Here is a 22,412-nt window from a genome sequence, read left to right as displayed (position 1 = left end):
TTTTTAACTAAATTATCGATATCTTTTTAAACTCAAAGTCACTATCTAAACTACTCGCACAAACTCAATGTAAATTTATTTTTATACCCATTTAAAAAAATAAAAACTCAAAATGAGTATTAATGAATATTTAGCAACTCATTCAATTTTAAATATTTTGGTTGAAACAAGAGAACAGTCAAATGAATGATGTTAATTCATCCATGAAGAGGTTCAGTATTATACTCTGGCTCAAAACCATCTTCAGAATAATCAAGTGTTGCTTATGAAAGCTTAGAGATTACAGTGATTACTGATGCTATAAACTCTTGAAATTAAAGTTATTTATCATTCTGATGCTTACTACTGCTTATCTACATACATATAAAAAAAAACAAACAAAAAGGAGAACTTTTGTTTAATCCAAAGTCTAATGGTTGAATTCTCAATTGCACGTTCAACGCTTAGTTCATCCGATACATAACATTCATCTACAAAGTGGAAATTCCAGAGTAGCCAAAACCGTGAAGTAAGCAGTTTCAGATTGGGCCGCGTAGCACGGCAACATCGATTGGCAAGGATCATGTGTGGTGGGTCCCGCGTTGAATCATGAGATGTCACGTGTCCACGTGTCCTTTGTTGAAGCTGTCCCAGGAAGGTCAATTCTGTCATTTGGTACAAATCTTGAAAGAGAGTGAGTGAGTGAAAGCCAAGTCAAAGCGTCAACAATTTTTTTCACCTAATGTATCAGATCTCCTAATCAACGCCCACGTGTCCACACCAGCATTTATTGTATTTTGTCCTTAAAAAAACCGCTTATAATCCTGTCCCATTGCTCTTCCAACGTCAATTGGAAAAACGGCAATTAACGGCTCATTTCTCACGCTTTCCACTCTCTCTCTCTCTCTCTCTTCTTCTTCTTCCTCCTCGGCCTCTCTCGTCGTCGGTTATTTCAAAGCAGATAGAGCAATTTGGCTTCTCAGCCGTTGGATTTATTTTTGTTGGTCTGAGATTCTGAGGACAGCACAGATCATCATCCATGTTTGTCAGAAAGCTTGTGGAGAAGGCTTCCAAGAAGGTAAGTGATCATCTTCTTCCCTCGCTTCGTTTTTCAATACATGCGATACTGGAAAGAGAGGGAGATTTGAACGCGGAATTTGAAACTTACGTCTTAACGTTTTTAACCAACCGAGTTACAAGCGGCCTCAACACGTTTCTTTTGAGTACATGATGATTTTGATCTGTTCTTCTCATCCTCCCTCTTCTTGTTCTTGTTTTTGTCAAAAAGGAGAAAAGGGGTATGGGATTACAATTTTGATTAAGATAATAGTTTGTCAGGCAAATAAAGTTGTTTGTTATCATATATGTTGTGATGCATCTTTTGCCGTTGGATGCACGTTGCTTCCCGATTTTTAATTATAATTTTTTAACTTTGGTTGTAGTTGAGAGTTTAGATTGTTTCAAAAATGTCAGTTGATGTGTGACTGTTTGTTAGTAAAAAAATGAGGTAAATAATTTTGAACAAATAATACACTTCGATATTTAGAGGATAGTTTTCTATGTCTACATATATGCACAAATGGGATGAAATTTATTTTAGAATTTTCATGATTAATTCGCAATTAAGTCATTGGATTTGTTTTAATGTCTCATTCGCTTGATATAGATCAATTTTTTAAATCAAATTTGAGTCATCAATAGAAAATAAGTACGTTAATTAATATTTAAATAATAATTTAACCTTTAACAATCACATTATATAATTTACAAAATTTGATCTAAACAGTTAGTCTCTCTAACATTACCCGATAGAAAAAGACCAACTCACATATGGAGTGTGACATATAAAGTTATAGGTGTCGGTTTGGTGGATGAGAGACGTTACTAAAATTAGTATACTGTAATGCATTGCTATACCTATTTAACGAGTCAATATTTACGAAAAAAAACGTTTTTAATAGGTGGGGCCTTGTGGAGAGGTGGCCGGTTGGATAAGAAACAAGTCAATATGCTTTCATTTTCATACTTTTCATACAAGAATATGATAATACTTTAATTAATTGAAAATAGTCCATAGCTTTAACTTTAATGTCGTTTTGGGCTTGTCTTATCCAATTTGGCTTTCAATTAGACGAAAGCTACTCGTGCGCTCTTAGGTCATGAGAAAATCTTTAATACGAGTATAGTCCGGATGCACAAAGCGCTTGTTTGCCTATAATCTTTCACACACGCAATTTTTACTATTTCTGTTTGTTACAGTGCGATAGCCTCATCGAATATTCTTTGCTAAATAACACTTGAGAAATTATAAGCATCAGTAAGTCTCGTTTGAACTTGTTTTATAAAAAAATCATGATAGTATTCCTATATCCTATTGAGTTTACTTGTCTTGATATGCTTCCTATTTTCTTTTTGACTCCTTTTTCTTACAAGGGGAATGGGACCTTATTAGAAAACTTACCTTTTTCAGTTGGTTTCAACACTAACTTAGGTCTCAAGTATTTGGCTCCCTTTTGAACTTTTATTAAAGGCGTTCAAAATCCCCACCCTCATGTAAATAGCTGCCACGTACCCACCATAAAAAAAAATCCTATCCTTAATAGATCAATGACATAGGTCATATCGTACTTAATCACCGTCGTAATTTGAGTGATAGAGTATTTATCTCAATTCATAAGACAAAAGTTCATTTCCCTTCTCAGAATAAAGAAATTACCGCTACCCAAATAAATCTTATATTCTAATGTGTGTCATCTTTTGATATTTCTCATGTAATTAACAAGTAACAATAGTCACTTAGTACTACGGTCTAGTGATATTCTTCTTTACCGGTAAGCAAGAGGTCTTACATTCAATTTTCGTCAAAGACGAATTTGAACCACATTATTACTAGGTTAAGCCTACCCCTTCCCCTTAGTGTGATAATATCGATAGTAACAATATATCAAATTTCTTTGCTACATATTTTATTAATTTGTCGTTATGCATGTTTTTTAATGGATATATATATATATATATATATAGAGAGAGAGAGAGAGAGAGAGAGAGAGAGAGAGAGAGAGAGAGAGAGAGAGAGAGAGAGAGAGAGAGAGAGAGAGAATAGTCAACTTATAGCAAATAAAAAAAAAGAAAGGATTAATAATTTTGGTATATAGTGAGGACTAAAGATCTAAAACACGTCCATGTGATGGGCGGTGGATCAAATGTTTATTTATCTACAAAAGATATTTTGTGGGCCCAAATTTAAATCAAAGTGAGAAAATGGGCCGGGATGTGTATGCCCATTACGAGCCCACGAGCAAACTGGTCCAATTACACTTCTCTTCCATCCACTGCCCAACGAGCTTCCACCGTCCGATTTGTCGACCCATATCATGCTCAAAGGGAGGGAGAAACTCAATGACATACTATTCAAATTTACCTTTTTTGGGTAAAACGACGGGGCTAAACGCCCAACTAAAGCAAAACATCAAGAGTTTTAGAGATTCCAGCAACGTCCGACACTAGTAAGATGTCGATATTCAAACTAACTTTATTACTCACGTAATGTATCTGGTGAACTCTTTATCTACTCGTACTTGTGGGTTAGGTCAATTTCATCAGCGCAGTTTACTTGCTTCCTTGCATTTGAATTTGAATGTATTTTTTGTAAAAGGAGGCAAGTAAACTGCAATAAAGGGACCCTTTGGACATACAATAGATGTGATTTTCTAGTGGAAAAACACTCTTTTTAGACTCGAAGTAGTTTTTTAGGGAGGGAGAAAGTCGAACAAATACCTTAGTGAAGATTCTGAACCGTTTGAGCTACAAGTCACTTGGTATAGACTAGAGCTTTGTCCTTTTTGTTGGTTTTGAGAGTTTATGTTGTTGCTTTTGTGGCAACGAACAGTTGATGACAGTATTAAATTAAAAATCAGATTTATCTTTTTGTTTCTAAAGGCAGTTTAAGAGTTAACATTACTTATTTGTTATCTATTTTGTAGCCTGGAGGAAATTCTGATATTGTTAAGGGCAGTGATATCGATCCACGTGTAGTATTCCATCATGGAATACCATCAGGCTGTAACTTGTTGGCTTATGACTCCATCCAAAAATTACTTGCAACTTCAACCAAGTGAGTCCATTTCTTCTACCAAAATTAGTATTATCGGCTTTCAGAAATTCTCTCTGCAAGATGTCCGTTCTTTAATACAGATTGGACGTGGCATTGATATTGTCAATAATCATCGACACATTATCAATGACATATCATTAGCCAGACTGTTTTGTCCAAATACTAGTCTTCGTTTTGACTACAATAATTTCTCTGACATTTTCAGGGATGGCAGAATCAAATTGTTTGGCAAAGATAACACTCAAGCTCTACTTGAGTCTGTCAATGCAGTTCCAAGCAAGTTCTTACAGGTGCTGTACATATTACGTGTTGCTTTCTTTGATTTCCAACTGTTTTGTTTCGGTTTTCATGTTAATGTAATGCAATTTAGAGACCCTCTTGTTTGTCTTGAAATATTTAGCAGTTTTTTCTTTCGTACATTGTATTTGTAGTCTGATATTATTGGTGATGTTATTGTCCAGTTTATGGAGAACCAAGGGATCGTTATAAATGTAAATATCAGAAACCACATTGAGGCAAGTTTCTGCACTATGCTTTCCTCTGATATATTTTTCGTTGTTTGATGAATGAATGATCGAAACCCAGCTTTTAGCTTTGTTTATCTTCCTCATTTAATAGTTATTTTGCAACGTTATGCCTAGGTTTGGGACATTGAAAAGAACCTGTTTGCTGATGTTCATCCTTTTCAAGAAGATATAACCTCGTTCACTGTTATGCAGCATAGTCCATACATGTAAGTGTGTCATCTTCCAATTGTGATCGATCAAGCAGATAGGCAGGTTCATTTGTTTTGAGTAAGTTTATGTGTTGGACAACTGTGTTTGCAGGTATGTTGGAGATTCTGCTGGTAATGTTACGGTTTTGAAGCTTGAGCAAGAACATATAGTCCAAATGAAATACACTATACCTTACTCAGTTTCTCATGGTCAGATGAAGTCCTTCAATATTCCATTTTTTATGCTCAGAAGTCATATACATAGATTTTATCGTCTTTGTTTCGTTCTAAAATTTGGGTATGCAAGCATTTTCTTTCCTGTCCTAACTTGATCAGTCATATCATCAGGGAATAATCCAACTGAAGTTGCTGGTGATACTGCTGTGATGCATATACTGCCTCAACCAACAGCTGAAAGTAAGAGGTAGCCTCACCAAACCTTGCTGCTGCTGCTGCTCTCTCTCTCTCTCTCTCTCTCTCTCTCTCTCTCTCTTTAAGTGGTATAGAAACACTTGGTTATACTTAATTCTTGAGTCATGTGTATCGATGCAGGGTTCTGATAATTTTTAGAGATGGTATAATATCATTATGGGACATTCGAGAAAGCAAATCTGTATACACAGTGGGAGGAAATCCATTGCAATCACTTCATCAGGAAGGGAAAAAGGTGACCTCTGCATGCTGGGCATGTCCCTTTGGGAGTAAAGTTGTTGTTGGCTACAATAATGGAGAGATTTGCATCTGGAGTATTCCAAGAACTGAATTTCCTTCAGAGTCTAGCACGCAAAGTGCTCCAATATCTAAACTCAATCTTGGATATAAGTTGGACAAAGTGCCTATAGCATCACTGAGATGGGCTTATGCCGATGGGAAGGCAAATCGGTTATATGTTATGGGCACGTCTGACATCGCATCTTCAAACTTGTTGCAGGTATTTGGACTTTAAATCATTAGTAACATGTGCATAACTGAGTGAGGTGAAAATTTGACTTTTTTTGTTTTGTTTTGTTTTCATGAGGCAGGTAATTCTGTTGAATGAGTATACCGAAGGTCGAACTATCAAATTAGGGCTTCAACTGCCGGAGCCTTGTGTTGACATGGGGATCATTTCAAGCTTTAGTGAGCAAAGCAAACATAGGCAAGACTGTTTTCTTTTGCTTGGTAACTCAGGACATCTTTATGCCTATGATGATCGTTCCATCGAGAAGTATCTTTTACAAAGCCAATCTAAGTCTTCGCCTTCGTTACCAAGGGATATCATGGTGAAGATACCATTTGTTGACTCAAAGATTACCATAGCAAAATTCATCACACAAAATACCCACATGCTAAGTTCTGCAGATGAGGTAATAGGACCATTTAAGATTATGTACCGTAACATTCTTTTATATAGCAGATTATCATTAGTCTGGAAAGTTTGTAATGTGGTACTTTGATTTCTTTGGTTGCATAGGACTACCTTCTGCTGGCGAAAAGCTTTCCATCTCTCCTTTCTTTCGAGACAAAACTGAAAGATGGGACTCAGTTAAATGCATCCCGTTTTACTGGATTTTCAAAAGTTAAAAATTTGTACATAACTGGACACAGTGATGGAGCCATAAATTTTTGGGATTTGTCATGTCCACTTTTAATACCAATTATATCATTAAAGCAACAGGTAACAACATTCCATCTGTTATTGCTCATATTAATACATTATGCTTGCAAATCATGTAGTATTCGATATCTTTGGACTACTGTGCTTACTTGCTCTCCTCTGGCCAATCCCATTAAACAAAATGCAGAGTGAGGATGATCTTTCTTTAAGTGGTATACCACTTACAGTGTTGTTTTTCGATTTGAACTCCCGGCTTCTTGTTTCTGGAGATCAGAGTGGAACAGTAAGTACCATCTTCGATTCATTTGGGGAATTATGACCAATCAATTTAACCACTTTCAGGAAAGAAAAAAAATTTGGGGTATATTTTATATATATGTGATTTTCAGGTTCGAATCTTTAGACTCAAACCAGAACCATATGCCAACGTGAGCAGTTTCCTGTCTCTTCAAGGTATGATTAAGAAACAGCCTTATGAATGTCACATTTTTACTGCAAATGAAGTACATTACAATTGTCCTTATGAATTTCACATACTTCTGGGCAGGAAGTACAAAGAAAGGAAATGATCACATCATCCAAAGTGTGAAACTTTCTAAGGTTAATGGTTCTGTAATTTCTGTGAACATAAACCAGAGCACAGGACATCTTGCTGTCGGGTCTAGTAAAGGATATGTAAGCTTACTATCCTATAACTACTTTTCCGATCTTCTCCTCCTTCCCAACATATGCTTATTATCAGGTTTCGTAGAGCTGGTATGTAATTCTGATCCATGTGAATTTGTTTTCCTCACAGGTTTCGGTTATTGATATAGAAGGGCCAACTCTGTTATATCAAAAGCACATTGCAAGTGAAATATCCACCGGCATTGTCTCCCTGCATTTCCAAACCTGCAGTTTTCATGGTTTTGACAAGAACATCTTAGCAGTTGCAACAGAGGACTCATCCGTTTTGGCTCTTGATAGTGATAATGGAAACACATTGAGCACCAGTTTGGTTCATCCAAAGAAACCCACTAGAGCACTTTTCATGCAGCTTTTGGGTAAGTTCTACACACTTTAAGGGTGAAAGTATGCGATTTTCAAGTCCCGAAGCATTGAAAAGTTGCATAACGAGTAAATTTTTTGTGATTGTTACACAGATGCGCATGATACACTGGTAAACAGATCGAATATATTGAATGGTCTTGATTTGATAAAAGGGAGTAGTACAGTTGACGACACCACACAAAAGCAGTTTCTGCTGCTGCTGTGTTCTGAGAAAGCTGCATACATATACTCCTTCACACATATCATGCAGGTAACTAGTAGTTTGGTTTATGCAGGCACTGTGAATTGTAGAACAGTTATATCTGATTCTTTCATTTTCGGCTTTCTTTCTTTTATCTCAGGGAGTTAAGAAGGTAATCTACAAGAAGAAGTTCCAATCATCTTGCTGCTGGGCATCAACATTTCAAACCTCCAATGATTTAGGCCTTGTTCTCCTTTTTACAAGTGGAAAATTTGAAATAAGGTAGTAATTTTCGTAGTCTATTTTTTCTTCTTCTTTTTTCAACAGTAGATTATGACCCCACAAACCTTCTTGTGAAATGTTAGGTCCTTGCCAGATTTATCCTTCATAAAGGAGACTTCAATAAGAGGCTTCACATACTCCACTCCGAAACCAAATTCATTTTCTGACAGTTCGATATGTTCTTCGTGCGAAGGAGAACTTGTTATGGTATAAAAGCCTAATCTAACCTTTTTCGTATCAGTTTCTTGAGAGACGATTCAGAGGAATATTCTTCATTTGCTCTACTTTATCCTTGCGCAGGTGAACGGTGATCAGGAAATCTTTCTCTTTGCTCTTTCGCTCCACAACAAAAGCTTCGGGTATATATCATATACACATCCTTGAAAGTTTCTTATACTTGAGTGAATAATTCTTACTAAAATGTGAGATATTCTAGGCTGTTAGACTTTTTCAACTCGACTTACCAGAAAGATTTGATAGTTTCACAAGAAGAGCTTGTCGCTGGATGTGCCACTCCAAAGGAGAAGAAAAAGGTATATAGGGAAACGAAACCATACCAATTCTGCCTGCTATGTTTTGGAATGAAAGGTTTCATAAACTTTTTTTTCTTGGCAGGGTATATTTAGCTCAGTCATTAAAGATATCGTGGGAAGCAAACCGAAGAATGTACCTGAGATAGAAACTGCAGATACTAGAGAAAGTATCGAAGAACTTTCAGCTATCTTTTCAACTGCTAACTTTCGAGTTGACGCTGAGAATACAAATCACCAGGCTGTGGATGATGATGATCTTCAGCTAGACCTAGGTATGCATATGACTAACATCATACAATATTCTAAGTGAATGATTATCTGTACTTAAATTCAAGAAAGTTTAGCATTTCAATCCGAATTGATATCGGGAAAAGTCATTTAATGAATTTTAATTTTTCCTTAAAGATGACATTGACATCGACATGGACATGGACATTCCTGGAGAAAAACCGAAAGAGCAGAATATGTTGGCAGCTCTGAACAAGGAGAAGTTGACAAGCAAATTTATGGCCTTTAAAGGTCAGTCCAACCTAGATGACATGAACTCATCGATCAGATTTTCTTACGCTTTCTTACTTGATAAACCTTCCAATCTACAGGTAAAGTGATGAAACAGATGAAGTCGAAAAATGAGAAAAACTCCGGTAAGCAGGAAGAGCAACAGGATGAGAAGGTTGGTCAAGTTGACGAAATTAAGAAGCGATATGGATTTTCGTCAAGTGTAAGCACACATTCTTTTGCATGCATGTCTCTCGACTAAAGAATATTTTGCTTACCACAGTAATTGCACGACGAACTTTTACCCTAACCATGCACATAGCACTGATATTCTTCACCTTGGGCGATGAAACAATGTATTTACCTAGATGTTGTGGGGGTTTTACTATTCTGCAGGAATCAAACGTTGCTAAAATAGCACAAAGCAAGCTGCAGGAGAATACGAGAAAGTTGCAGGGCATTAACCGAAGAGCTGCAGATATGCAAGACACAGCTCAATCATTCTCATCCTTGGCGAAAGAAGTGTTGCGAACCGAACAGGATAGGCGAAACTCATGACCCCGACTCAGCTCGTCTTTGAAATCGAACTGAAATTATACGTTCTTGTTCATTTGGTTTGTTTTTGGGTTTGAAATCTATCTTGTTTGTTTGATACATACAGTTTTCTTTAATTTTTTTGCACATAATGGATGTAAAAACCAAAGAAACTTCTGCATATATAATCAGGAAATTTGGGTTGCATGGATGAAATTATTCTCTCAGTCTAGCAGCTTTTTGTGCTCTTCTTTTTTCCTTGGGGATGAAGCAGCTAACAGAAAGCCTGAAGATGCAAGTTTGTATAGTTGAAAAAGCATAAAAATGATGCGATACACATGCAAACATAACCAGTTATAAACTTTTAATTAAAAACAGACATTGAGAGACACTTAACTGGCAATAAGTTGCATATAAACCACGGGTTGTGACCCTTTATTCATGTCTTACTGTCCTCGAGTTTAATTTTTTATTATAAGTTTTTAAAATAAGATCATGCTGAAATTCAAAAAGAAGAAATACACTATTTATTTATCACTTCACAATTCGTATGTCGAATTAACTCATTAAAAAACACAAAAGTAAAAATTTGTGCACACGTATCAAACTGCAAGTACACACCTCAATCTACTTCAAGTTGAACTGAGCCAGGCTTTCTTGGGGAAGAAGTTCACGATTGTGTTTGGAATCAAAATTACGACCAGTGGGTTCCTTAACGCGTCCGTTTCAATCTGGATCCAATGGCAGTAAGATTGTTGGTTGTTATTTTCCAAGTACGCATTTACAAATTCAGGCATCAACAACATTCTGAACATCTTCCGGATGTTAAAAGAAAAATTGTTAGCTCTATGGTTGACCAGCCATTATCTCCCTCAACATCTCAAGCGTTGTTTTGCGTATTGTTCATCTCAAACCGAATGCAGTTGGGGTTACAAAGACTTACCTCTCTTAGGCGCTTTACAATCAGCTTTAAAAACTATAGATTGGTTTCCAGAAGAAGGGCTGCTGCATGCGAGTCTTACTTCTTTCTACATTTATAATCCTCTAAGTAGGACTTTGGACCGAAGGGGGTTTCAACGTCTCAGCTCTCTGCAAAGCTTGCATCTAGCTGAGGTGCCCGAGCTTCGATGCCTGCCAGATGAAGCGCTGCCGGCTACTCTTTTCGCGTTTGAAATCGAGAGCTGTCCCTTGCTTGCACAAAGGTTTCCGAGGGAGAATGGAGAATATTGGCCCAAGATTGCTCACGTCCATCAGATAGAGTCACGGGTGTTGATTTGGTGGCTCTCTCGCTCTGCTTACGTACTTCTTGTGCAGTTTCAGTCTCTGCTTTTAAGCTTAGTTTCCTCTAATTGAATCCACAAGAGCTCATTTATTAAAGAAGAGTCGAGGGGCCAGAACAACGAGAACAAGATTTCCTAGGCAGTTTCTTACTCCATAAATTAAACTTTCCAATCTGCGGGTGAAGTATTGAAACAAATGAAGTCCGAGAATGAGAAAAACTACAGTAAGCCGGACGAGCAACAGGATGAGAAGGTTTGTCAATAACAAGAGATGCGGATTTTCGTCAAGTGCAAGCACACACACTAATACATCTTTTGCATGGATGTCTCTCGAGGGACGGTAAACCAACAATAAGTTGTATATAAACCACGGTTTGTGACCCGTTACTCATGTCCTACCGTCCCTCGAGTTCCATTTCTGATTATATGTTGGTAAAATAACAATATCATGCTGAATTTCGGAAAGAAGATATGCACTGTTGAGTATTTATTTTTGAAAATACCATATGAGCTCCTTCAAGTCTTACAATTGAGGATGATTAACGACCACAGTTATTGTTTACTCAACAAAGCTACCAACTGGGAGTATATCTCTTCTTTAACAGCATCCCTGTTACTTTTGCTCAGCGTAAACATTGTTGCCCCCGGATGATTCTTCAACCTTGCAACTGCAAAAGTTCAGAAACCCTAGTCATATACAGATTAATCACAAAAAACAGGACGGCATAAACCTAACATCAACTTCGCCATTCTCTATACGTAGTTTTGTTCGGTCACCAACTCCAACCCAGTGCAACAAGCAATAAATAGTGAAAAACACGCCTAAAAGGAAACTGATTTTCCACCTTGAATTTACTATGTTCGGATGAAAATCATACATATCATCATATGATTCTAAAACTGTTAGAACATAAACCAAAATTAGAGCAATTGTGCAGCAGTGTAACAAGCCAAGCAAAATAATGGAATACTTGAGGAAAGTGCACCTGCAGGTATATCACGACCGAATTTTGGAATTGGGACTGTGGCCAAAAACGGGACATTGGACTCCAGAATCCTTAAAACACAAGGGAAGAACGATGAACTGAATAACTCCATCTTCCCAACTTCATCAACGATGAATAGATCAGTATCTTCTCTTACCTGATAACACATCACAAAAGGATGACACAATTCAAATAGTCAAATGCCATAGCCGCATGATGCTTGAAAACAATGCGACAAGAAAATAGTTTCACAAAATACCGCAGACGTGAAGGCCTAAAAGTTAACTAAATTGTGTAGAGGGGGTGGCGAGAGTTGATCAGTAAGCAATGAAAAAAATCATCCCACCTGCAATTCAGGCAGTGCCAGTGACTCAAACGATGCAACATCGACTTTGTACTTCCCCACAGTAGGCCATCTCAAAGACTCTGGGCTGACATACAAAAACATGTTTTAGGGTTTAATGCTATGTAGCCGAATAATATGAATGAATGTTTACTTAATTAGTATAGTAGAACCCCGAATATTGTTAATGTTAGCGAAAAACACTTATAAAAATCAAACTATGAAAAAACAATAAGCGCTCGACTATCAACTGTTAATGTCCGGTGCAGTAAAAGTCGGGCGCAATAACAGTTGGGTCGATGGATTTCATCTTCAAAATGGTTTCTGAAGTGCTTTTTAACTAGGAAATGGAGTTATGGAAACTGAAGCAACAAACATTTAGAATGGATGAAAAGAAAGACCTGGAAATGGTGGAGGAGGAGAGGGGAGCTGTACGGCCGTCCAACGTGACCACCTGGAACCCCACTCTCTCACTTCCTTCTCTAACCTTACCTACACATTACAATTACAGAAATCTATATGATGTAAATACATATGAAAAAACTGAAAATTAAGAGAGAGAGAGAGAGAGAGAGTTACTAGTGTAGAAACCCTGAATTTTTAAGTTTGGATATGATGCTTTTAGGGTTTCAAATACTCTCATTACTAAAGTGCTTTTGCCCACACCCTGCACCAGAAATCAACATCATCATCACCAACCGAAAGCACTTTTGAGAAAAGCATTGAATAAATAGAAATATGAAATCAAAATTTGACTCGAAATTGCTTTAGCTTACAGGAGGTCCGGTCACCAGCAAGCACTTTCCGGGGCCGGCCATCTCTCGCTACTCCTCCTCCCTCTTCCACTGTCGTTCGTTTCTATCCCCGCTCGATCAGCCTACGCGATTAAGTTTACAGAAAGAACGACAGGTCGTTGCGGAAGAGAGGGTACGGAGTTGATTTCATTACTGCTTTGGGCTGGCTGTGTCGGAGAGTTAAGGCCCGCCCAGGCCTAAATAAGCCCAATGAACTTGAGCTTACTGAGGGGAATTATTATTTTTTTAATTTTTTAATCATAGAGTAATCATTATAATAAAATTTTATATTAAAACACACCGACAAAATCTGGAGGATTAATAAGTGCTTTGATTTGGGGATCTGGTTATGAAGTCACGTGATCTGTTATCTTTTTTAGGATAATTTGGGGATTTAGTTAGGATCCAATGTAATTAAAAAAAATTAAAACAGAGGCCCCAAATATGTTTTTGTCAGCCACAAATGGAATCAAATACTTTATACGTTATATACTGATTTTTTTGGTTAATTATTTTCTCCATCTTATGATTTGCATAAAGTCGTCATATTTAATTATTTTCGTTTGATTGCGACTCTTCTCATGTTGGTTGCATGCCCTTTCTTATCACGACCAACGCCCATTGGTAAAACCTTTTGCAAGTGGTCACGTTAAAACTCACTGTAGCGAGACTAGCTTGTATAGCACAGGTTCACTGAAATCATGGCATCCCGTGCCATTGTAGGTCATGCCTCATTCTATGGTACGAGCATACTATAAACGTAGCATCCCGTGCCAATGTCAATCTCTCCAAGAGAGTTTGATTGAGAGTGGAGTACCACCATATTAACATCTCAATTGTCGTCCCCATTGGGAGAATTTCTCAACCCAATTGTTCCAACATCCAGAGGCAAAGTCAATCACCATCCCCAAGATAAAGTCAACACTACAAGAAGGGTAAACTCAAACACCAAAATCACACCCATCACATACAAGAAGATTGAACAACGACACATTCATACAACCCAAATCCCCAAATGTAGACTAAACAAATCATATTACCAAGTCATCAAGCATACTAACCAAGGCTTAAATGCTACTTAAACGAAAACCATACACTAAATTGCGGAATAAGAAGCTATAAAACGAGTTATATAACGAAAGCAAACTGAAATTCATTGAACATAAGGAGGATCATTAAGTACAGAAACGACGACATTGGAATCGCGGGGAGAAGACAATCCTGAAACTGAATCCGATTTTGTTTTTGTGTTTTCCTAAAAACTAATCCCTAAAACAAAAGGTAGAGAGCCAGCAACTTATCCATAGTGAAGAAAAAGTGCAGGCAAGCCCTTCAATTATCTTCTAAGCAACCCTACACATATCGCTTCTCCCCCTCCATTCGATTCCCTTTGCTCTACTCATCGTCGTCTTCCTCCTACAACACAGCCAACAGCCAACACAAACAATTAAGTAACTAATTCAACTAACTGAACATGCGAAACAATGAAAAAAAACCACAATGTGAACTCGATTAATCGAAAACACAACTGACCTCGCCGCTCTCGTCCTCGTCTTCATCATCATCATCATTTACCTCAGACTTGGACTTGTCAGACTCTTCTTCGTCAGCTTCATTAGGTCCATCAGCCTAATTCACATAAACAAACCAACAAAGTCTCACAAATATCCTCAACCCGATAACTAAACAAATTAAACGAAAGTCGGAACAAGAGCGCTTACTAATTGCTTGTTGTATGCCTGAATGTTCTTGTTATACTCAACCTTCCTCTTATCTGCCTTGGCTTGATAGGGAGCTTTCTCCTGATTAATTCAAGGACAGAACAATCAAATCAATAAAATCCAACACCAAAATTGACCAAATAATTTCGTATTACTCACTAATCAATGAAATTAAAACGATAATTGAACACTCACAGCATCTGACAACGATTTCCATTTCTCACCGCCAGCCTTACCGACCTGTTTGGTTTCCATTACACAAAATCTAAATTAATTTGTATAAATTTAAACTCTAATTAATTAATCAAATCAACTAATCAGAGAGTAAAATCGAAGAACAAGCTCGTAGATCTGAGAAAGAGATTTGACTTACAGCAGCAACCGACTTGTTGTTTGGATGGTCCTTCTTGTACTTCTCTCTGAACTCCTCCCTATACAAGTACGAAATAAAAGTAAAATTCAGTAAAACAAAACAGATAGATGGAGAAAAAGTCAGATCTAGAAATTCAACTTAAGAGAGAGAAAGATAGTTGACCGTACATGAAGACGAAGAAGGCACTCGCAGGCCTCTTCGGCTTGTTCGGATCCTTTCCGGCTTTCTTCGCGGGCTTCTTGCTCGCTCCGGTACTCTTAGTCTTCAACCTACCAAAATTAAAAAAAAATCAACAAAAATTCAAACACACGAACAGAGCAAAAATCAAAGCACGTTACAACAAATCGAAGATCTCCGATCAAACCGATGCAATCGGAGAGTAATCTAAGCCTGATAGAGCAAAAAAATTACTTCGTATCGCGTTTGGGAGCAGCTGCTCTGGCTTTCCCCATGGCGAACCTGCAAACACACAAAAAAAACCGTAAAAAACCGGCGAGAACGAGCGAGAATCGTTCAGAAACGGTAAAAAAAAGCGCGACTCGGACCGAGTCAGAGCGGCGGAGGCGCGAGTTTACCTAGGGTTTTCGAGAAGGAAAATAAGACGAAGACGCAGAGAGAGAAAGAGCTAATACGCCTTTGTTTTTTGTTAGGCGGTGCGTGTGTGTGAAGTTTGGGAGAGGAAAGAAGGGTAGGGGGATAAGAAGGAATTAGGAAGGGGCAATATTGAATTTCGACTAACCAAAAAAATTGAAGTTTTGGGTTTCGGCGGGATTTCAAAAATGTTTTGCCGCGTCAGCTATCCGTGCGCTATGCCTTCATTTGCTGTTGGACTCTCCCTTCTGTGCTTCCTTGTGTGCTTCTTCGCTAGCGAGGCGGCCACGTGGGAATGCACGTGATAGGGGTAGGGGTGAAATGACGGTTTTGGGGTTTGATTTTGTGCGTTGGTGTCTCTAGTGGTTGAGGTTGATCGAATCGGTAGAATAAAACGTGTTGTACGCAACAACTATATTGGTGTGGGATATTATTGAGGCGAGGGTAAATAAGGAAATTTGATGGCTTGATATTTCTGGTTTTTTTAATTTAGAGATGGGCTGCAAACGATCCGGTTGAATCGAAAAATATTGTGCTGATGTTTGACTTTTTTATTCTTTTCGAACTCGAGCTAGGTTTGCCTAAGTTCTTACACGAGTCGAGCTCGAGCTTAAAAGTATCGAGTTCGATACCTAACTCAAGTTGTTTTAACCCATTTTTAATAGTAAGTTGGTTGGATTGTGTAAAACGCTTTGCAATATCATGATATGGTTTTGGCTTAAGAGCTGATTACGATATTAAACCTTTTAAATAATGTTCCATAGTAATCATTAATCATCATATGTATAATCTAATGATATAGGGTTTAGTGTACACTACTACACAATTTAGTGTTAAATTTATAGCAATATTTTACTTCTTAAAATTTTTGAAGTAGATACTAGCATTGGAAACAATGAATTATCTGTTATAAATAGGTCAAAATTAAAGAGATAACATTTACTAGTGACATGAGCGAAGCAGGTGTAAAATATTACACTGTAATTATAGCACAAGAGGATGACAAATAAAAGAGGTAGGAATAGATACTGATGTTATTGATTTTTCCTTTCTTACTCTGTGTCTTTTGATAGCGGTCGAAGTGCTCTATTTATAGAGCAACTCCATACGAACATATTCTTACATTTTGAAATTTAGAGCACATGACTTTGAAAATACGATCGCCTTTATTTCCAAAATCTAAATCACTTTGTGTGGGTATTGAAAAAACTTATGTGGGCATTCATTAAATTGCTAATGGTTTCAACATTGCCAATGTTTTCAACACTCCCCCTTGGATGCCCACATATCAACATTAGTTGCCTCGTTAAAACCTTGCTTGGAAAAATCCAGTGGGAAAAAACCATAGCGAAGGAAAAAGAGTACAACTTTACTTGGATTGTTATGCTTATGTTGCCTCGTTAAAACCTTGATAGGAAAAACCTAGTGGGAAAAATCCTAATCGAAGGAAAAAGAGTACAACATGCATGTATCATGAATGATTCCTCTGATATATATCTCCCCCTGATTCGGCATTTTCCAAATTTAGTTGTTTGGTAAGTTGACGTAATCCAATACTCTACACTATCTTCTAAAACGTGCATTTTGTTAAAGATTTGGTGAACAAGTCTGCCAGATTTTCATTGGAACAGATTTGTCTAACTTCAATAACTTTAGCCTTCTGAAGCTCATGTGCACTGAAAAACTTTGGAGATATGTGTTTAGTCTTATCACCCTTGATGAATACTTCTTTCATTTAGGCAACACATGCTGCATTATCTTCATGAATGACAGTTGGAGTGTCTGTCTTTGAAGTTAGACCACATGAATTCCGAATATGATGGATCATTGATCTTAACCAAGAACATTCACGACTTGCTTCATGTAAAGCAAGTATTTCTGAGTGATTTGAAGATGTAGCAACTAATGTTTGCTTTGTTGAGCGCCATGAGATTGTTGTATCTCCATTTTTGAACATATATCTAGTTTGTGAACGGGTTTTATACAAATCAGAGAGAAAACCAGCATTTGCATATCCAACAAGGACCTGGTCATTTTGTGGATTTCTTTGAGTAGAAGAAACTCATGTTTGTTGTTCCACGAAGTTATCGCAATACATATTTGACTCTCTTCCAATGACGAATTGTTGGAACAGAGCTATACCTGGCTAACAAGTTGACTGAAAAAGTTATATTTGGTCTACTACATTATGCTAAATACAATAAAGCACCTATTGCACTTATATATGGTACTTCTGGACCAATGACCATTTTATCATCTTTTTTTGAATGGAATTGATCTTTCTTAATGTCCAGAGAACGAACGACCATTGGTGTGCTAAGTGGATAAGTTTTGTCCATGCTAAATCGCTTCAGGATTTTTTCAATGTAAGCTGATTGGTGGACCAAAATTTCACTAGCACAATGCTTGATCTGCAGGCCGAGAAAAAATTTTGTTTTTCCAAGGTCTTTTATTTCAAATTCGCTTTTCAGATATTCAGCAGTTTTATTGAGCTCTTGAAGGGTTCCAACTAGGTTCATATCATCGACATATACTGCCACTATAGCAATTCCAGAGTTGGATTTCTTAATGAACACACAAGGGCAAATGACATTGTTGATATATCCTTCTTTAATCAAATACTCACTGAGACGATTATACCACATTCGTTCAGATTGTTTCAGCCCATACAATGATCACATTAATTCGATTGAGAGCATACCTCATGGTTTGTTAGTTGTTTCAGGCAACTTAAGTTCTTCTGGGACTTTTATATATATGTCAACATCTAATTCTCCATATAGATGAGCGGTGATGACATCTATAAGTTGCATGTCAAATTTTTCTGAAACCACTAAACTTATTAAGTAATGGAACATAATTGCGTCCATTAGACGAGAGTATGTCTCCTCATAATCAATTCTAGGTCTTTGCGAAAATCTTGTGCAACGAGTCGTGCTTTATATATTGCAGTCTCGTTATTCTCATTACATTTCCTTGTGAATACCCATTTGTAACCCACGGGATTTACACCAAGCGGGGTTTGGACTACTGGTCCAAAAACATTTTGCCTTTCCAAGGAATTTAATTATGCCTGGATTGCATCTTTCCATTTAGGGCAATCTTGTCTCTGTTTGCATTCATCAACATAGCGAAGCTCAAGATCATCACTTAATATGATTTCAGTGGCTACCTATAAGCATAATTTATGGAGATTTCTTTGCTTTCATGCACATCTGTTTCTTCAGATACATGTTTTTCATCAAGGACATTTTCTTTTTCTGAAAGTATAGAATCATGAATTGTGGATGTGTCATTCATTTTTTTCTTCTTGAATGATTTTATTGGGATTCAGTTGTGCCCTCAACTTTCTCTTTTGAGGGGCTGAATCGTTTGAACCTGGGAGTCTACCACGCTTCAAGTGTGCACCAGATGAATCATTCGCTGCCACTTTATTTTTTCCAATAGGAACATCAATTCTTGTAGGTGCATTTGCAGCTGGTATATATGATTTTGTCACTTTTATAGCATCATTAAATGCATCTGGCATTTGATTAGCAATACTTTGAAGATGAACGATAATTTTCACTTCATTTTCACATTGAATGCTACAAGGATCAAAATGAGATAAGGTGGGAACAACCTATATCAGCTTTTTCCGTTCTTCTGGAACAGTATTTTCTCCCCCTAACGATGGCAAGACTATCTCATCAAAGTGACAATCAGCAAAACGAGCTGTAAACATATCACTTGTAAAGGATTCCAAATATCTAATGATAGATGGTGAATCAAAACCCACGTAAATTCCCAGTCTGCGCTGAGGCCTCTTTTTAGTTCGTATGTGGTGGTGCAATAGGTACATAAACAGCACAACCAAAAACTCATAAATGTGAAATGTTTGGTTGATACCCAAACACGAGTTGTACTGAGGAGTATTGATGGTTGACTATAGGTCTCAATTAAACCAATGATGCGTCATGTAAGATGGCATGTCCCCATGCAAAAACTAGTAATTTTGTTTTCATAAGCAGAGTGCGAGCTATTAACTGAAGCCGCTTGATCAATGCTTCTGCTAAACCATTTTGAGTATGGACATGAGGAATAGGGTGTTCAACATCAATGCCCAATGTCATGCACTAATCATCAAAGGTTTAAGACGTAAATTCACTAGCGTTATCAAGTCGGATTGACTTAATGGGCTAATCTGGGAACTGTGCTCGCAACTTTATTATCTGAGCAAGAAGTCTCTCAAAAGCTACATTCCGAGTAGATAAGTGACAAACATGTGACCATCGGGTAGATGCATCAGCCAAAATCATAAAATATCGGAATGGTCCACAAGATAGTTGAATATGCCCATAAATATCCCTTTGAATTCTTTGCAGAAATGATGGAGATTCAGCATTAACCTTTAGTTGTGATGGTCTATTTATCAACTTCCCTTGAGAACAAGCCTTGCAAGGGTTATCATTTGAGATTGCAATGTGTCTGGTCAATAATGGATGTTCATTAGAGTTGGTAATTATTCTACGCATCATGATAAATCCTAGATGACCCAGACAGTCATGCCAAATCATGTAAACTTTTGATTCAATGAACTTCTGGTTCATGACAATATGTGATTCAACTGTCTTTATGTATGTATAATACAATCCACTCAACAAACCACGCAACGTCTCCAATATATGCTTCTGGGTATCATTGAAGGTAATGCATAGATATTCCACATTTTCTGTACTTTTCGTTTTAATGTGGTATCCATTTAAACGCATGTCTTTAAAACTTAACAAATTTCGAGTAGATCGAGTAGTGTACATCGCATTATGTATGGACAATATTGTTCTATTTGGTAACACAATATGGGCTTTCCCTGAGCTTTCAATCACATTTGTTTTCCCTGATATTGTTGTTACCTTTACTTTTGTAAGCATCAATCTTGAAAAATACTTTCGATCTCGAAGTATTGTATGTGTGGTTGTGCTGTCTGCAAGACAAATATCTCCATTATTTCTCATGTTTTGAGAATGACCATAGTTTTTATCCATGCTCTCTGAGTAAGGGAATCATAGTTAAAAGCAAGTTATAACAGGAAATTTAAATGTCACTTTTATTGAATCTAAAATGCTAATTTTAAACTGCAAGTTCAGTACATTAAACATAAACGATTCAGTCGGACCAGTAAACTTCATTCTCCTTTTCCACAATGAAGTCTGAGACATCTAGATGGGTTGTGTTCAACTGCCCTGATAAGTCACATACTGCATCAGGTATATTCATTGGTTTAGCCTGTGGTCACGTTCTCGTTTATGATTATTGCCACCAGAGGATGTGGCGTTCATTTCGAGGGAATGATCATTCACTTTTGGGAATGGTGCAGATCCAGTAGGTCAGGAATGATGATTTTTCAGCAGGAGTTCATTGTTTTGTTCAGCAACCAGGAGCACAAAGATTAGCTAGTTATATTCAGTGAAACCTCGTGCTCTATACTGCTGCTGCAGGAGCACGTTAGAGGCATGAAAGGTGTTGAAAGTCTTTTCCAGCATATCTTCCTCAGTGATGGTTTCCCCACAGAGTTTCATCTTGGAGCTAATTTTGAACATCGCATAATTATACTCATGTTGGAAGTATGCCTACAACATATGTGTTATGTCGACTCAAGCGTGAGTATGAACTAGTCTCAAGTCATTTGGTGTTGAACACTAAGGCAAACACATATGTGCTCGAAAGAGTAATCGAGTACACTGAACAACGATCAAACGAGAGTTCGAACATACATGTCATGTGAGAACTCGATAGTTGCAATATGCAAAGTAGTCCTTTGACCTGAAGCATCATTGATGTCTAATGGTTAGGTTCTTGATCTTTGATTATGTCAACGGCATTCCATTGGAGTGTCCACGGCATTGTTGGGGTCAAGCTATCTAGTCATGTAGGCATATGAATGCACAACAAGGGATCTCTAACCTTCCATGGTGGAAGGAGAATACTCTAAGATATGATTCGAGAGTCTTTGGCCAAAGCATATGAATATGACTAAGGAAGCTTGTTCCAAATCTTATTCAATTGAATCATATAGAGAAGTATCACATTGGATAGTAGACATGAAACAAACTATCACTTAAACAATGTGATTAAGAGTATTGTATTAGAGAAGGACTGTATTGCATTGTAGTTGTAACTGGATAGGTTCTCCAACCACTTCTACTTAGCTTGGGTAACCATGACATGCTGCTAGGCGTCACCCATGGTTTGTGGAAGCCCTAAAGATTAGCAAACACTAATTTTAAGGGAGAATTGAAATGTGGTTTCAATTCACAATCGATCGTTAAGAGTAACATCGCCCACTACCTCGCTAATTGGAACCTAATGGATCGTACACCGAGTAAGGATATAAGTGAAGAAATTATATGAAATGGATAAGCAATTAAATGGTTTAATTGAAGAATGGTCAAGATTAATTAAATAGTTAATTAATTATACGAAACGTTCGTATTGGGCGTTTAAGTTAGTTTTGGGCTTCGAGGCACAAAAACGTTTTGGTCCACAAGGCCCATTATGTTTAAGTTGTATGACAACTAAAACAAAATGGGCAATTAAGCCCAATAACAACATATGGCCGGCCATAAGGGTGAGGGGTAGCAAACTTGTATTAATTACAAGTTTGCCACTCACATGAAATGAAGTATAAAATCAACATTATAACTTTGTTTCAAATAAGGGTTTTCTAATTGAATTTGGGTGAAACATATTCTCTCATTTTCTACATAGAGGCCGGCCACTTAGGGGAGGAACATCTAGCAATCTATTCTTCCCTAAGTCATCCATTTCATCTTCACACTACATCTTTGGTGTGGAGACTTAG

General features: G+C 37.3%; 3 protein-coding genes across 4 annotated transcripts; 1 reads left to right on the top strand and 2 right to left on the bottom strand.

The window, feature by feature from the left end:
- The first annotated feature begins 768 nt into the window (after positions 1-768).
- On the top strand, positions 769-9,699 carry DAW1 (Transducin/WD40 repeat-like superfamily protein). The gene is made up of 23 exons (XM_068485290.2): positions 769-1,057; positions 3,963-4,093; positions 4,299-4,383; positions 4,555-4,608; positions 4,735-4,826; positions 4,921-5,018; positions 5,157-5,232; positions 5,361-5,739; positions 5,831-6,154; positions 6,262-6,465; positions 6,593-6,688; positions 6,795-6,858; positions 6,953-7,080; positions 7,202-7,448; positions 7,548-7,705; positions 7,797-7,918; positions 8,002-8,125; positions 8,219-8,277; positions 8,355-8,451; positions 8,534-8,723; positions 8,857-8,970; positions 9,051-9,172; positions 9,346-9,699. Exons 1-23 carry the CDS (start codon positions 1,019-1,021, stop codon positions 9,505-9,507), a joined length of 3,165 nt encoding a protein of 1,054 aa, XP_068341391.2. The 5' UTR covers positions 769-1,018; the 3' UTR covers positions 9,508-9,699.
- A 1,520-nt stretch (positions 9,700-11,219) lies between these two features.
- On the bottom strand, positions 11,220-13,037 carry LOC137713550 (uncharacterized). 2 transcript variants are annotated; one of them, XM_068452871.2, is made up of 6 exons: positions 12,869-13,037; positions 12,684-12,759; positions 12,494-12,584; positions 12,096-12,180; positions 11,750-11,906; positions 11,220-11,431 (listed from the first exon to the last, which is right to left on the bottom strand). In XM_068452871.2, the coding sequence occupies exons 1-6, from the start codon at positions 12,908-12,910 to the stop codon at positions 11,316-11,318; spliced, it is 567 nt and encodes a 188-aa protein (XP_068308972.2). In that variant the 5' UTR covers positions 12,911-13,037; the 3' UTR covers positions 11,220-11,315. The 2 variants fall into 2 exon arrangements, with proteins under 2 accessions (XP_068308972.2, XP_068308965.2); XM_068452864.2 differs by having other exon boundaries at positions 12,672-12,759; positions 12,869-13,030.
- A 977-nt stretch (positions 13,038-14,014) lies between these two features.
- Positions 14,015-15,729, bottom strand: LOC137728556 (high mobility group B protein 3). The gene is made up of 8 exons (XM_068467313.2): positions 15,556-15,729; positions 15,392-15,439; positions 15,148-15,249; positions 14,981-15,038; positions 14,803-14,847; positions 14,608-14,688; positions 14,420-14,515; positions 14,015-14,302 (listed from the first exon to the last, which is right to left on the bottom strand). The coding sequence occupies exons 2-8, from the start codon at positions 15,430-15,432 to the stop codon at positions 14,282-14,284; spliced, it is 444 nt and encodes a 147-aa protein (XP_068323414.1). The 5' UTR covers positions 15,433-15,439; positions 15,556-15,729; the 3' UTR covers positions 14,015-14,281.
- Positions 15,730-22,412: the final 6,683 nt, after the last annotated feature.

The sequence above is a fragment of the Pyrus communis genome, chromosome 15 (assembly GCF_041283825.1).
Source record: "Pyrus communis isolate YQ-2024b chromosome 15, ASM4128382v1, whole genome shotgun sequence".
Lineage (NCBI taxonomy): Eukaryota > Viridiplantae > Streptophyta > Magnoliopsida > Rosales > Rosaceae > Pyrus > Pyrus communis.
This window is presented reverse-complemented; position numbering and strand designations above follow the sequence as displayed.